The following is a 15547-nucleotide window of genomic DNA, read 5'->3' as shown; positions in this document are numbered from 1 at the left end:
AAAACCTGTTTTTGAGCACATTTTGCATCTATTGGTCAATATCCCAGGAATAAATGTTCCAATCAACATAATTGACTCACCATTGATTGTATTGTTGTGCCCATTCCAAAAATGTATAACATGTACGGGTTACATTTCAACAATTTAGGGTTAAGAGCGACCAATTTCAAAAATTTATTTTTTTGTGAAATTATGGACCGTTCATAAACCACGTAGACCGAAATTTGAGAATTTTTAACCCCTAGTAGACTTTAGTAGACTTTTATTTTTTTTATTCGCGGGAAATGTGAAATTTGCAAGGAGCATATTAATCCCAAGTAACCATTAAGCATTATAACGTAGCCTAATATCTGCTTTAGATCCACATATAAAGCTGTCCTAAAAAGCCGTGAAGCCCTAAATACTTATATAATGCTGATATTATGCCAGAAAAGGCGAAATTTAGTGCTATTACTGTGCAGAGATTGACAGCTCGTTTCTGCAGTACTAATGCTATTATATAGCAAAAGTGCACAAATGTCAAATTTGAAAGCCTTATATTGGCACTACTAATGCTATTAAAAAGCTTCAGTTGGTTGTCATTGTCCGCCATGGTTTTAAAACCATTTCTTATGTTTCCTTTCGGTATGATGAGCAAAAAGGAAATTTTTTTAAAATAAAATATTCTGTTTAAAACCGTAATTGACTATGTTCTAATGCATTGTAATGAATATCCTTAATGGGTTTTCGTTCTCACATGAAAGGAATGTTTACGAAAATTACCTTTAGTAAGTCTCAAACTGAGGTACCTTGCCTCGTCCTTCACGGTAGATGCGCTGCGTTTGCTTCCTGGACTATATTGCATATGTTCGATTGAAATGAAATATGCCGAATTTAATCTTCAATAAGAGTTGCATAACAAATAAACCCACAGCATTATAATAGCATTATATCAGCTTTTTATTTGCTCTATAATGGCATTAAATGCACTTGTAAAGCTTACATGCTTTAAAGATCCTTGAAGCATGTACGCGTTATATCAGCTTTATATACGCATATAGAGCAAGTTATAATGCTATATGTCGGCTGTGCAGTTATGCATTATTGATGCTAATATAGAGCTTTATTGCGTTGTTAATGCTGTAATGGAGTTTCAATGCAACATTAGTGCAAATGTATAGCCAATATAGTGCAATAGCTTAATGCTAATGGTTACTTGGGATGTTCAAATAAAAATTAGGTTTTTTTCAAGCGATTTAAATATTAAAGAAAGGTTTTTTAAATTGGTTTTTTGTCTATGACTGATCAAATCAATTAATACTAATTCAAGGTGCTTTTCAACGTTTGTGTAGCGGAATACTTCTTTTCAAGGTTAGTCTCTCAAGTATACACAGAAAAAAATATTTTGTAATTTTAAGTTTATTTTCATGCACATATTTGGAGCATGAATATAAATGTAAAATTAAGTTCCACCACAAATACACACGACTTGTCGTGCTTTCTTCAACGAATTTTATTATAATTTTACACTTGGATTGGAAATTACAGTTACTTTTTTTCCTTTTTTATTAGCGACTTATAGTGATTCAATCTTTTCCCTTGTTTATATTGTAACGACATATAATTAGTAAGGGACTGGAAGGTGAAGTGTTTTTTCAAATATTAAGAGCCATAGTACTCAAGGAAGAGCAAGGATTTGAAGTATGAAAGTTTAGAAAAGCGTGGAGTAGGGTCAATGAACAAGCTTAGAGTTTCCCGGCTACTTAACTCTTTGTCTTCTGCAACGCAGGAGTCAGGATCTTTTGGCATTAAATGCGAATCACCTGAGTTTGCGGCATGTCCGGACAAGCGTAAAGTCAATTTAATGACTTTAAGGTTCCGACAGCATAAGTCATTAAATTGACTTGATGTGTGTATCATCTAGACTCAAATAATAAACCAAATTTCTCTTTTCGTCAACAAATTCAATATTAAGATAATAAGATAATCTAAATTACCTTATTTGATTAAGGGAACGAAGCTATTCAAATATTTCCAAAAATATTTATTTTTCTTATGTAATTAATATCCATATCACCTGAGAGTATCATCGCAAAGTATCAAAGCTCCAAATATTTTCGAAGATATATATAGTGGAACCGGTTTTCACGAAGTTGCGTAAGGTCAAGACGTAAAATTTAACGGGTGTTTAAAGATTTTGAAATCCGTGTAAATGATTGCAAGAGAAACTGATTAACTCGAGTAAACACTTTGTTGTAGAAGTTTAACTACACTACTGCATTAACCACTGAAATCAATAAATAAAAAATAAAAAATTAATCCACTTATTGTGTTTTGTTGTTACAATGGTGGTTTTAATGATTAACTTTGACCATTTTTTAACTTTTTTTTGGTTCATGCATTTAATGGTCCATGCATGTCTGCTAGCTAGTGGTGTCTCAGATGATTTCACAGTCAAAATCTTCCGTCGAGAGGAATTTTGGGCAATCGTCTTTAGAACTGTCATTTTGTGTTATTCCTAGATCAAAACTATATCACTATGTTCTCTATATCATCTACACGTGAGGTATGTCATGATGTTCTGAACGGTTATCAAGAAGGGTATGCATCGAAGACTCGTGAAGCAATGCCATGTTGTAGATTCAAGGATAGGTTGGTGATGTTCTGCTGTGAATGAATGAAGGGAAAATGTATTAAACTTGGACATCAATAGTTTTCCAAAAGATATAGGTAAGAAAAATGTAGGGGTGGTCACGGCTTGCCAGGACGTCCCGGACTGGAACATAGGGTGATCTACCTCGGGCCCGAAGGGAATCTATTAGTTGGGACCTGGCAACACAGTACTCAGCGCACAGCCAAACCACATGCTCAATGTCGTGACAGCCGTTCTCACAAACACAATGATTACTTTCAGCAAGCCCTATACGACGGAGATGCGCATCAAATGTGTAATGGTTCGACATGAGCCTTGACATCGTACGAATAAAGTCCCGGTTCACATCCAAGCCCTTAAACCAAGCATTCGTTGATACCTTCGGGATAATGGAATGTAGCCACTGTCCCAGATGCCCATTGCTCCATGAAGTTTGCCAACTATCGAGCGTCCTCTGACGAGAGATACTGAAAAATTCATTGAAGCATATTGATCTTTCGTAAGTGTCGCTTTCTAATGCGCCATCCTTGGCTAAAGAGTCCGCCTTCTCATGTGACGGGACCCAAACCAAGGTAATCTGGTAAGATTTTTCAGATAAAACACTCAGATATTCCCGTATTTTCTCCAGGAAATACGGTGAGTGCTTTCCAGGCTTCGCCGCACGGATGGCCTCAATGGAGCTGAGACTGTCCAAAACGATGAAGTAATAGTCTGCGGGCAGGGTGTCAATGATCCCGAGAGTATACTGAATGGCAGCTAATTCTGAGATGTAAATTGAAGCAGGATTATTGAGTTTGAATGAGGCAGCAAGATTTTCGTTGAAGCTACCGAAGCCTGTGGACCCGTCGAGAATTTATCAGTCAGTGTACAACATTTTACCGCAGTCGACTTGATGGTATTTATATTATAAAATATTTGGGACCACTAGGGGGCGAATGGGATCCGGGATTCCACAAATCTCTTCCTTCATCGATGTGTCGAAAAATACAGTTGGATCAGAAGTATCTTAGAGATGAGCACGAGTGACGTTATACGAAGATGAATTGATGTTCTGTGCCATGTAATCGAAGTACAAGGACATGAATCGGGTCTAAGAATTAAACTCGGCAAGCCTTTCGCAATTTTCAAGCACCAATGGGTTCAAAATATCGCATCGCTTGAGCAATCGATATGAGAGGTTTATTGAGGGTAACATTGTCCCACACGATTGGAGACAAGTGAGTATCATCGCCATCCAAAAACCAGAAAAACCAGCCTCCGACCGCAACTCGTATCGACCGATTGTAATGCTGTCTTGTATCAGAAAGTTATTCGAGAAAATGATCTTGTTTCGCCTCGACAATTGGGTCGAAGCAAATGGCTTACTGTCAGATACACAATTTGGCTTCCGCAAAAGGCAAAGGGACGAACGATTGCCTTGCGTTGCTCTCAACAGAAAATCAAATGGCATATGCTAACAAAGAACAGATGACATCACCCTGGTAACCAATAAGCATGCTGAATGCGTCTTAACGGCTATTTGATAAGCACTTAAGTCGTTTTAAAAGTCGCTTTTGGCAAAATTTACGGCTACATTACTGCTGTGCTATGAAAATGCTTTTTTACTACTGTTGTGCATTCAGAATGCTGCTTACAGTTATGCATAACGAATGCCAGCATACTGCAAGAAGCATCCGGAATGCAAATTTTACGCTACTTTACTGCATACACTAATGCTTGTTGGTTACCTGAGTTATTAAATAAATTCAACAAGCGTCTCTTGGCAGAGTTCAGCAGGTTCTTCAATAAGTTGAATTTGACTTTGTTTAGCCCTGGAGCTTTATTGTTACATGATAAGAGAGCAAGTGAGAACTCCATCATCGAAAACGGTGTTTCGTTCGCGGTATTGTGAGACGACGCGGCGCGGTAGATTTTCTGTGCCGGGGCGGAATCTGGACAAACCTTCTTGGCGAAATCGAACATCCAACGGTTTGAATATTCTACGCTCTCGTTAGTACTGTTTCGGTTTCGCATACATCGGGCCGTGTCCCAAAGAGTACTTATCGATATTTGTTTTGTTAACCCGTCGACAAACCGGCGCCAGTAACTGCGTTTCTTGGCTTTTATTAAATTTTTCATTCGCTTTTCTAATATCGCATACAGTCGATAGGTAGCAACTAACTCGTCGTTCCGGAAGGGTTTCTACGCGGCCGCCTTCTCCGCGTATACGTCAGAGCACTCATTGTCCCACCACGGGTTGGGAGAACGTTTTTGAGTATTCACGCCGGGTACTCGTTTCGTCTGAGCTTGAATCGCGGTATTGAGAATCGAGTTGAACAAAAAATTATACTCTTCCTCCGGGGGAAGTACCTGTGTCTAATGGATAGTTTTGGATATCGCAGCAGAGTAGCTCTTCCAATCAATGTTTCGTGTGAGGTCGTAGGGAACATTGATTGGTTCCGAAGGTCTTGAACGAGTGGTGATTGCAATTACAATCGGCAGGTGATCACTACCGTGGGAATCAAATATTACCTTCCACTTGCAATCTAACCGTAGTGATGTCGAGCATAGTGATATGTCCAGTGCACTTGCTCGCGCTGATGGTCTAGGAATCCGAGTCATTTCCCCAGTGTTCAGAATTGTCATATTAAAGGTGTCACAAACGTCTTCAATTGTCGAGGATCGATTATCGTCGTACAGACAGCCCCACCCTGTACCGTGACAGTTAAAGTCTCCAAGAAGCAGGCGGGGCGAGGGAGGGTGTTCAATCACGTTGGAGAACTTTCGATATCCCATCATGGTCCTAGAAGGAATGTAAATAGAAGCAATGCAAAGATCTTTGCCGTTGATTGTTGTTTGACAAGCGACAACTTCAATGCCTGGCGTCGAAGGGAGATTGATTCGATTGAAGGAGTAGCACTTTTTGATCCCTAAAAGTACCCCTCTATATGAGTCTTCTCGATCCAAACGGATAATGTTAAAATCGTGGAAGTTGAGGTTTATATTAGAAGTAAGCCATATTTCACATAGGGAAAAGGCATCACAATTATTGTAATCTAGCAAGTGGTTTAATGAATCAATTTTGGGGATAATACTTCTGCAGTTCCACTGTAAAACAGTGATCAGATCCGTGATTCCGTTTAATAAGTTAGCCATCGAAGGATACGATCGCTGCAAGGAGCAGCGGCCATTGTCCAGTCAACTGTTTTAAAAATGTTCTTACTGTTGGTAGAATAGCAACCAGCAAGCTTTTCAGAGGGTCGGTAATGTTGAAAGCTGTGAATATCCAGTCCACAATGTCAGAGAATTTAAGAAATCCCGTTTTAGGTTGAGTTTCTGACTGTAAAATGGGAGCACTTGGGATTTTTGGTGAACCCGGGGAGTGCTGGGAACTCCGGGTTGTATCTCAATTTCCCAAAACCAGGAGGTATTATATTCGGATTTGTGGCAGCACTTCCAGTTGATGAATTATTTTTATTTTGTACCCTTGTTTGGGACAATCTAGGACTCTTACGAGGAAGTTCAGGTGAGTTTTGATTAGGTCTTTTCCTAGAGTTTCCAAGCAGAGCCAAAGAATGCCCCTCGCAAGGGTCGTTAGAGGCTTTATCGTCAGTTGGCAAGAGAACGAATGGGTTTTCGGAGATAAGTGGAACAGCTCTTTTAAGCATTTCTGCGTAAGAGCGTCTGGAGCCATCTTTGGCGGATCGCTTCAGTTTATCCGCGCGAAGTTTGTACGTTGGGCATGTCAAAAGTGCATGCGGATTCTCCCCACAGTAAACACACTTCTCAGCGGGCTTACTGCAAGTATCATCGCGTTCCCCACATTTACAGCACCGTTGCTTATTGCTACAGTTGGTGGCCGTGTGATCTAGCTGCTTGCAATTGGAACAATTCATGACCCGCGGTACAAACAGACGCGCAGGTAGACGAGCTCCTCCCACTTCAACGTAGCTCGGAAGTGCAGATCCGGCGAAGGTTACGCGAAACGAGTATGATGGATAGTAAATTCCATCTTCGATGGACTTTGAGTGCAATAGGGATCTTTAATTTGGAAAAATTGTGCCAGTTTTTCGTATTTATTGATAGCAGGTGTCCTTACGAGTGCACTCATATCATTCTTAAACCTTAATTATTCTTTTCTGATTGTTAAATTAAAAAAAAACCAAATTAAATTCAACCAGCTAATGATACTACCTTTTTAGATGCACGACATACTGTAACCACAGTAGAAAGTCAAGACAAGTATTTACAGTAAATCAGTGCTGCGTTTAACTGGCTTTTCCAACTTTCAATAACTTATATCATGATTTGTTCACCGAAAAAACATTTTAGATCGTGTGAAAACGTGTTTTTCTAGATGAAAGCCCTTAGAACGTAATCGTAAATGAAAATATTCATAAATAATTAGATGATTAGAGATGGATATAAACACATATAAACAGATGGATATAAACACATATTTTCTAAAATATATCACAACTTTTCCAAACCAAATGTAATACATTAGATTTGTTTTTTAAACATCATAAACGAGCAAATACTTCATTTTCTTTTTATTTTGTGATAACTTTATTCGTATAGATTATGAGTTATGGCCAGGCAATATCCCGAAGGATCAAGTGTCCTAACTCTCCCCTACTAATAAAATAGTTCATTCAGGTATTTATGCCAATGAACTTAACATAGTAAAATATTGATTTGATATTTGTTAAAACTTTGGAATACATAGATAATAGCAAAAAAAACTATTAACACTTTTTTATTTAATTCGTTTATTTAATAAGGCACGTTTGCGTTAGCTTAAAGGTGTCAATTTTGTTTAAATTACTTAAAACTAGCCGATTACATATTGATTTTTTTTAAAAAAAGAACTAAGGAAATTTTATAGCTATCTTATACTATTCACAAGTGGGTAATTTAATTTTCGTAAGTCATTTAGTTTTTATGGCAATACGGTTTGACATTTTAAGCAAGGAGATTATTGGAGCAAATAAGTTTTAACTAAGGGGGTCAATTTTACAATTATCTTAAGAGTAGGAATTACTAAAGGGCGTGATTGAATTTTGTAAAGATTCGGGGAGATTAATTAGAGATCGCGAAGATATTTGGGAGAAATGGGTAGGGGTTATACTTCTGGCTATAAGAGTCATGGGAGGGAGGATGGACAAAGATGAGGGGGGGGGGTTAGAAAATTATAAACTTTCAGTTTCAGGCATCGTGAGATCAACGGCATAGATTAAAGACTCGGGTGGCCTTCATCAGGAAGAATCATGTACTGGGACGCTGGATGGTCCTCCTCAAGACGGCAGAGGTTTCGATTTCGTAGTACGGCTCAGATGTGGATTGGTAACGCGTCGAGTTGCGCGTGTGATGTTCGTACTGTAGGTCCCGTGTTTGTTGGCTCATTCGACAGAGATCTTTTGTGTCGCCTTGGAGTCGCATCAAACCTTCGTGGGTGTATGGTACAGGTAGAAGAGAGCGTTTCTGAGAATGATAGAAAATAAGAAGGGACAGTTAAGCTATTAACACTTACAGATATTAAGTACGTATTGGAGAAACATATTAAAGGAACAATATTAATACCAAGTTTTGGTATAATATTGGAAAGTGGAATACCCGGGTTATTCTCCTGGTCGGGTACATCTAAAGTAAAGTTGGCAGATGTTTTCAAGACGAATGCGGGACACGCTGAAGAAACCTATTAAAGATGTACGTTTTCCAAATATTTACATAACTTGTGCAAGACTGTGAAACTTTTCGTAAGAATTCATGACCTGGCTCACATAAGAAGTTGAAAAAGGCACTGTGACAGTCAGAATAAATTGACTCAATTTGCACGTTCCTCACATAATTCGGAGGTTAGGCAGCGCGGCTCAAAACCTTTATAGTATAAATGTACAGTATGGGTATTTTGAATGAAAATCAGCATTTTGATATATGCGTGACAATTTCCGGGATATTTTACAACGCAGGACACACCTTGAAATCCGGTACTGTCCCGCCTTATCCGGGACGTCTGGTCACTATAGTCTAAGGTATTTCGGAATAGGAAACGTTTACGTTTTCTGTTATCGATATCGATCGATGCGTAACCCGCCGATTTGAAATTTTCAAGACAGCTGAGTAAATTTATTTCAGTTCGTAAATAACAACATGGTCAACTGAAGATTACTCGTCAGAACGTTTCTCTGCCTCCTGTAGAATCTCCCGCATCATAATGCGACACAGTTTCGCCTCCGAAAGGGTCATTACAGGTAAGTTTTCATCAGAAACAAAAACTCTTCTTCGCACATTTTCAGCAATCCGAATGTCAAACTCACTTCGGTTCAACGAATCGCTACTGTCCACCATCGGTATTCGAGGACTTTTTCCAAATGGTTCACTATCAACGGTGAATAAGCGGATCGAATGACGTGGTAAAAGTCCTAATTCAATGAAGTAGTCAAACATGACGCGAGACAGGCGAGTCAAAGAGCTGAACGCGTATAGAAAACATGCTTTATCTTCAAGGTCGGCGGGATCTAACTCCAGGGCGTCGTAGCGAAAAGGACAGAACCAGTAAACTATATTTTGGCTGCTCCAAATGGCGACAAAAGCTTCCTCGACTTTCAAAATTAAAGCAACACGAATTGCCAAATAACGGTTGATCAACCGTTCGAACTCTTCTCGCTCCGTATAGCGGAAAGCCGTCTCCAACCGAATCAATCTTGATTTATCCAGAAGAAAACTTTTTTCAGTACCTTCTTCGCAGAGAAAAACTCCAAGTTTGTTTATAGCCTTATCTGTTAATTCTCCTTCAAATAGTTTACTCAAAACATCCGCATCCCATGATCTAGTCTCCAGCTGCTGTGCCAAATCAACTGCATTTAGTGATATTCTAAAAGATTCTAATTTATAGCTGATTTCTTTCAGATACTTATTTCCCATTAGCAGAGCTTCTTGCTTATTCAAGACCTCAAATTTCTTTGCTTTCCGCGACTTTCGTTTCAGTGTAACGATATGCCCGTCATCAACAGAGCTCAGCGAAACTTTGGACATGTAGAACTTTGACCGGTCGGTTAGCTGCTTCGTTTCGATTATAAACTGCTTCATCATTTTGAGACTGTTGAAAAACATCATCTTCGAGGTGTCGTCCAAACACGGATCGTACAAATAGTATCCCTCAGCGACTTTCCATGTAATCAAATATTTCGACTCGCACTTCAACACGAGACCGCTAAATCCAGAGATCTGTACGATCAAAGCGTTCTTGAAGTTTGGCGGTGGAGCATCGAACGAATTGATACGTCCTTTGACCACCGTACTCGTCAGCGCCATATAGTATGTTTTTGAATTGTAGTTCACAGAAAATTTAGTCATAACCAAGCTAGAATGGATATTATCCCCTATAGAACGGATTTCCTCAAAAGTTGTTGCATTCCACTTTAATGGATTTTTAAGGCGGGAAAACAGGAACACCAAAGAGAGGTGCTTCATCATGTCCAACTGTTTATTGTCTTCACTGTTAGAGAATATTAGAGTGAGTATGTAAGGTTAACGAGGTAATATCTTCGATTTTACCGCAAATCTCTCGAAAGTTTTCGCTGGCACGGAATTCCTACTAGAACACCAATCTTTTGAGGCGTAGGATCATGTAATTTCTTTTTTGGGAGCTTCTTGGGAGATGGCTCAATGCTCGATATCCCTCTAGTGATATCTTTTCCATACCAAAAAGAGATAAATTTCCATAAATATCGGAACATAATCTATATCTGCAGTTTTATGCGAATTAATCTCACCTTTTGATGGTACCTGAATTCGTCTATTTTTCTTAAAGGGAGGTTCAGAAACAATAATCGGCATATTTCCTTCCCCTTCTTCGATACCCAAATCAGTTTGGTCTATTTCTGGTGGCATGCTACAAATTTCGTCAAACGTAGGTCGAGCTTCAAAGAGTTGATCGTTTATCACGGTGACCTGCTGAGATTTTGATTGTGGAGGCTCTGCTTCAATTTCCGACGGTTTTGATTCAGATACAGTCGAATTAGTATTTGGAACTGCCAATGTTGGCGAAGTCGGTATTTCTAGCTTTTCAGAGCTTGGTTGCTTTTCTTCAGAATCCGGATAATTCATCTGACTAGTAGTTTCCAGGTTATCAATAGACATAACGAATCTTGTATTAAAGTTTTTAAAACTTAATAGCTCAATTTGGACAATATTAATATTTTTTTCCTAAAAATGATTATGATTGATTTCTACTTCACAATAGGCCTGCTGAGATTTCTTCATTCTTTTCTCAATAATTCATATTTTTATTTTTTTTTAGTGAAGTTACGGCTGCGCCCAGGGCTGCGCTTAATATTTCACAAGAAAATGGATGGGTGAGTAATGTCTGTGATATAATGTTTCATAAATGGACTTGTGGATTATTAAAATGTAATGCACTAGTATACAAATTTTGGAGTAACAGCATTATCCTTAAAAATGTATTTTCTAAATCAATTTTGCGTCGCTAAACACGAATACAATGACAATTTTCGGCTGGGGTTCGCTAGAAGGTTGGTAACAGCCATTTATCTTTCTCCGGACAAAACCAGCCTAGAGGCCGTGTGACATCCGGCGAGCTGAAGTTTCTCAACCAAGAATTGATCCACTGGGTTCCTGCTCCATGTCGTAAGAGGTGACTTAAAACAAGAGTCCTCAAGTCAAGGTGTTTCTCCGTGCCGATGAGTGAATGGTAGGACTATAATATGCCAGTCGCGCGCGGAGTGTCGTGGGTCTTACCCCTACTGGGTTAAGCGAATCTTTGACACAGTGGGCGTTTGTTTCTTTCATTGGGTTCAAATGATGGTCATGTTCCTAATACCCATTTCGGGGTTCGGTGTAGGTGATTATAAGCCAACGTGTTTGGTATCTGCAGTACAACAAATGCTGATGATGAAATGTGTAGTGCTGTGATTGAGTATGGTTAGGGTAGCACAAAGCACACTTCAGCATAAACATACAGCAACTATGAATCTATCCCGCTTTGTGCAGGAAGGAAAAGCTTCTATAGCTTTGGTTCAAGAACCGTACTTCCGTAAAGGAAACTTCTATGTTGGAAAGCTACTTCCCAGTAAAGTTCAGCCGGAACTGAACTGGAATTCTGGCTGGTTCCAGTTCGTATTCCGGCTCCAGTGACACAACCGATTCTAACTAGAATCGGTTGTGTCACTGGAGCCGGAACGCGAACTGGAACCAGCCGGAATTCCAGTTCATTTCCGGCTGAGCTTAACTGGGTTAACCCCGTCTTCGTAGCTTTCAACAAAAATAGCATGACAAATCCACGTACAATGCCTGTGATATTGACGCATGTCTTATATCCGACATCACAACTCTCGATATTTGTGCTGTCACAGTCAATACGACTGTTGATAACATAAACAAGAAATACGCCTATTGTATCTTAACATTGAAAAAATCGATTTTTGTCCATGCATTTTTTTTCTCGAAAGCAGTAAAATTTAATGTGAAATTACTGTATCAGTTTTTTGCAGAACAGTAAAATTAATTGTTACATGGAAATTTATTGTAAATCTACTGCGAGAACAATTTTGAAACAGTAATAACTATAAGATTTATTGTTTTATGATTGTTTGTAAGGTAAATGATCTTGTAAAATTCTATCCGGGATACAATAATCTCTGCAGGTACCCATCGAGATGCCCAAAATTCAGCACGGGTCCAACGATGGACCTCTGTTGTCCTGAATGGAGTCACCCAGTAAAGTTCAGCCGGAACTGAACTGGAACTCTGGCTGGTTCCAGTTCGTATTCCGGCTCTAGTGACACAACCATTTCTAACTAGAATCGGTTGTGTCACTGGAGCCGGAATACGAACTGGAACCAGCCTGAATTCTAGTTCATTTCCGGCTGAGCTTAACTGGGCAGTATGGATTCCAATTCAAATGCAACAACCGATTCTGAGTCGGAATCGGTTGTTGCATTTGATTTGGAATCCATAATCACTCCATTCAGAAATTCGAACCGGTTCCGGAATGAGTTTAACTGGGAATGAGCGTCCTTCGTTGGACGATTTTGAAACCAACCGTTCTTAGATGGTGGTATTGCGGTTCCAGTAACACAAACGATTCTAATTGGATCGGTTTTTTTCACTGGAGCCAGTTTACTGATTAGAACCTGCCAGAATTCCTACTCATTCTCCGGCTAAAATTTACTGAGCTTCTATCCAGTAAAGTTCAACTGGAAATGAACCGGTTAGAATCGGTTGTGTCACTGGAGCCGGAATATGAATTAGAACCAGCCAGCATTCCGGCTGAATTCAAAATTTCAGTTACAAATACTCGATTTCAGAAACAAAAGAGATCTGTCAAAAATGAGTTTTGATTTGAGTAGAACCAAAGACTATTAAGAAGACTGATATCTCTTTCCTTTCCCCATACAAACGAGAAGCGACAGAGGTTACAGCGCCTCTATTGGAGGAAGGTAGGAAGCTTAATGTATATGTGTGTGTGCATCACTATGGGAAGTACCAAGTGGCGTTGCTGTTACTGCCCTCTAAGAACGGTTGGTTTCAAAATCGTCCAATGAAGGACGTTCGTTGGACCAATTTGGACAATGTCCAAATAACCGTTCAACGAACGTCCATCGTTGGACCCGTGTTGAACGATTTTGAAACAATTTTTTGGACGTCTCAGTGTGTGTCTCCAGATTCTGGACAGAGTTTCCAATGTTATTGATATGCAGTCTTCGGTACACGCAACCGTAAAATAACCTACAGAATAAGTTCTTTTAACTTAAATTTAGGTACTTTTGAGCTGTGCGTCGCTTTCGCACTTATTAGTGTTGTCAAAAACAAAACGAGAGATTCGACTCAGTCGAGGTCTTCCGTGCAGTAAGGTACTTTTAAGTTGTTTTATAAATTAGATAAATTCAACTTAAATTTAAGTAAATTAAACTCAAGGTTGAGTTATTATTTTTGCGGTAGTTAAATGGAAACTACCTTCAACACGGTTTACCTAATTTGACCTTCCTGCACAATACCACGAGATTGAGTCAAAAGTACTGAATTTTAGGTAGTTTTTCGGTGGCGTGTAGAATCTAAAACAATCCCTCTAAGAACGGTTGGTTTCAAAATTGTCCAATAAAGGACGTTCGTTGGACGAATTTGGACAACGTCCAAATAACCGTTCAACAAACGTCCATCGTTGGACCCGTGTTGAACGATTTTGAAACAATTTTTTGGACGTCTCAGTGGGTAGTCGTGACAATCAGCTTCTTATTTTTCCTTCGACATTCTTCTTTTCGCACATATTCACCCTGCTGAAATCTTCCGAACAGTGTTGCTATTTTTATAAATGAAAATGGAGCCTTGTTAATTTATTTTATGGCGGCAATATTTTTTATCTTGAATCCACTATATTGATTCCATGTCATGGGTGTTTAGTATGGTTTGATCAAAGGCGTTGTTTATGTTATAAAGCCTCGCACAGAGTGAAGCCAAATCTACCTATCGAAAGTCAGATGGCTACCCAAACAGAGAGTAATATCGAAATTGATCGTAGAAACGTTGAATTTACAACAGTTTTATTTATTAACAACAACTTTTCTTGTAACATCAATGTACTTATGATGCAGTCCTTCATGCCTTGAATATCTACAAAGGAAAAACAATGCAAATCGATTTTTTTTTATTTCAGAATGTATGAGAAAAGATCAATTTTTTCATTGTTACATCCCTTAACGACCCCCTTTTTCGATGTAAAAATCAGGTTTACAATGAAATTGGATGTAGAAACAACAAATGTGATATTTCCATTGTAAATTTTCCAGAATAACATTGTTTTTCGTTGTAATGTAACAATAAAAAATGCTGTAATACTGCTGTGCATTTCTATTCGGGTACCTATCCTGCAAAGTAAACAAACATTCTTTCTTCGGAGAACATGCAAGAAAAGTATTAGTGTCGAGAAAAATAATATCATAGCAAAATATTTCAATCGCCTAAACAAGACACTGAATCTAGGGGCAGATCCCTTGTGATGCATTTTTAAAAATCAGCTAAATTAAATGCATTTCCATCAAAATAGAAATTCGTAATGTATTTTGAGTTGCGTGCAATGTATTTTGCGTTGCGTGTAAGACGTCAAAACCCTACAAAAAATTAGCCCTACATTCAACAAAACGTCGAACAAAATGAATCAGCGTAGGACGTTTGTTAAACAAACTTTTCTACGAAGGAGTGCAAAGTTGATGAAAAAATGGAAATTAAATGCATTTTTTCTAATTTGATGCAAATTTGTTGTACATTTCTAGAGTGATCTGCCCCTAGCACTGTATTCAGTTTATTACACTTTTTGTAACAATGTAAAATAAATTACATGGAATAGTATTAAGAATAAAGTGCTATAAGCTACGAAACAGTAGGTTTTCAATTCACTCCACTGTGTAACTCGGTTCAAGTCACTCAAAGTTACAGCAAAAACTGTGGGTATCAGGAACAATGAAGAGGACATCATTTTAGGCAGTGTTGCGCATTCCTCTGTACGGGACTCTATAATACTACAGACTCTAGGTTTAATCAAGGCATTTTCTAAAAAAAAAATAGATTATGTTGTGGTTTCTGCCTTATTTTTGTTAAAGTTAATCAACCACGTGCATGATAAATACTTCTTTCACTTTGCCGCACAATTTCGGCTCAATTTAGTCATTTTTACTTTTTAACCTTAATTTTTATTTGTCAAAGGTAATGAAACACTGCCAAACATCATTTCTCTATCCCTGCAGTAACATTGCGTACGGCACAAAAAGTTAAAATCAATCAATCAGGAGCTGGACCATTCTGACGTAAAATTGGAACAAACCCCCCCCCCTATCATCACGTCTTGTCTTAGAGTAGAACTAACACAAATCTTAAGTCATTAAATTTTCAAGGTTTTAATTGAAAAAAAAACTGGTG

The 15547-nt window shown here is 38.6% G+C and overlaps 1 protein-coding gene across 1 annotated transcript; it reads right to left on the bottom strand.

Moving 5' to 3' along the window:
* Window positions 1-8711: 8711 nt before the first annotated feature.
* On the bottom strand, window positions 8712-10814 carry LOC131691535 (uncharacterized). The gene is made up of 3 exons (XM_058978038.1): window positions 10390-10814; window positions 10172-10307; window positions 8712-10112 (listed from the first exon to the last, which is right to left on the bottom strand). Exons 1-3 carry the CDS (start codon window positions 10754-10756, stop codon window positions 8780-8782), a joined length of 1836 nt encoding a protein of 611 aa, XP_058834021.1. The 5' UTR covers window positions 10757-10814; the 3' UTR covers window positions 8712-8779.
* Between the last annotated feature and the right edge of the window lie 4733 nt (window positions 10815-15547).

The sequence above is a fragment of the Topomyia yanbarensis genome, chromosome 3, assembly GCF_030247195.1.
Source record: "Topomyia yanbarensis strain Yona2022 chromosome 3, ASM3024719v1, whole genome shotgun sequence".
NCBI lineage: Eukaryota > Metazoa > Arthropoda > Insecta > Diptera > Culicidae > Topomyia > Topomyia yanbarensis.
Note: the sequence above shows the minus strand (reverse complement) of the source record. Positions and strands in the feature narration are given on the sequence as shown.

Coding starts and splice junctions, on each gene's coding strand:
- LOC131691535 (XM_058978038.1), bottom strand. CDS start 10,756: ATGTCTATTGATAACCTGGAAACTACTAGTCAGATGAATTATCCGGAT. Junction 10,308..10,389: donor AATTCAGGTACCATCAAAAG/GTGAGATTAATT, acceptor GGTATGGAAAAG/ATATCACTAGAGGGATATCG. Junction 10,113..10,171: donor AAACTTTCGAGAGATTTGCG/GTAAAATCGAAG, acceptor ATTCTCTAACAG/TGAAGACAATAAACAGTTGG.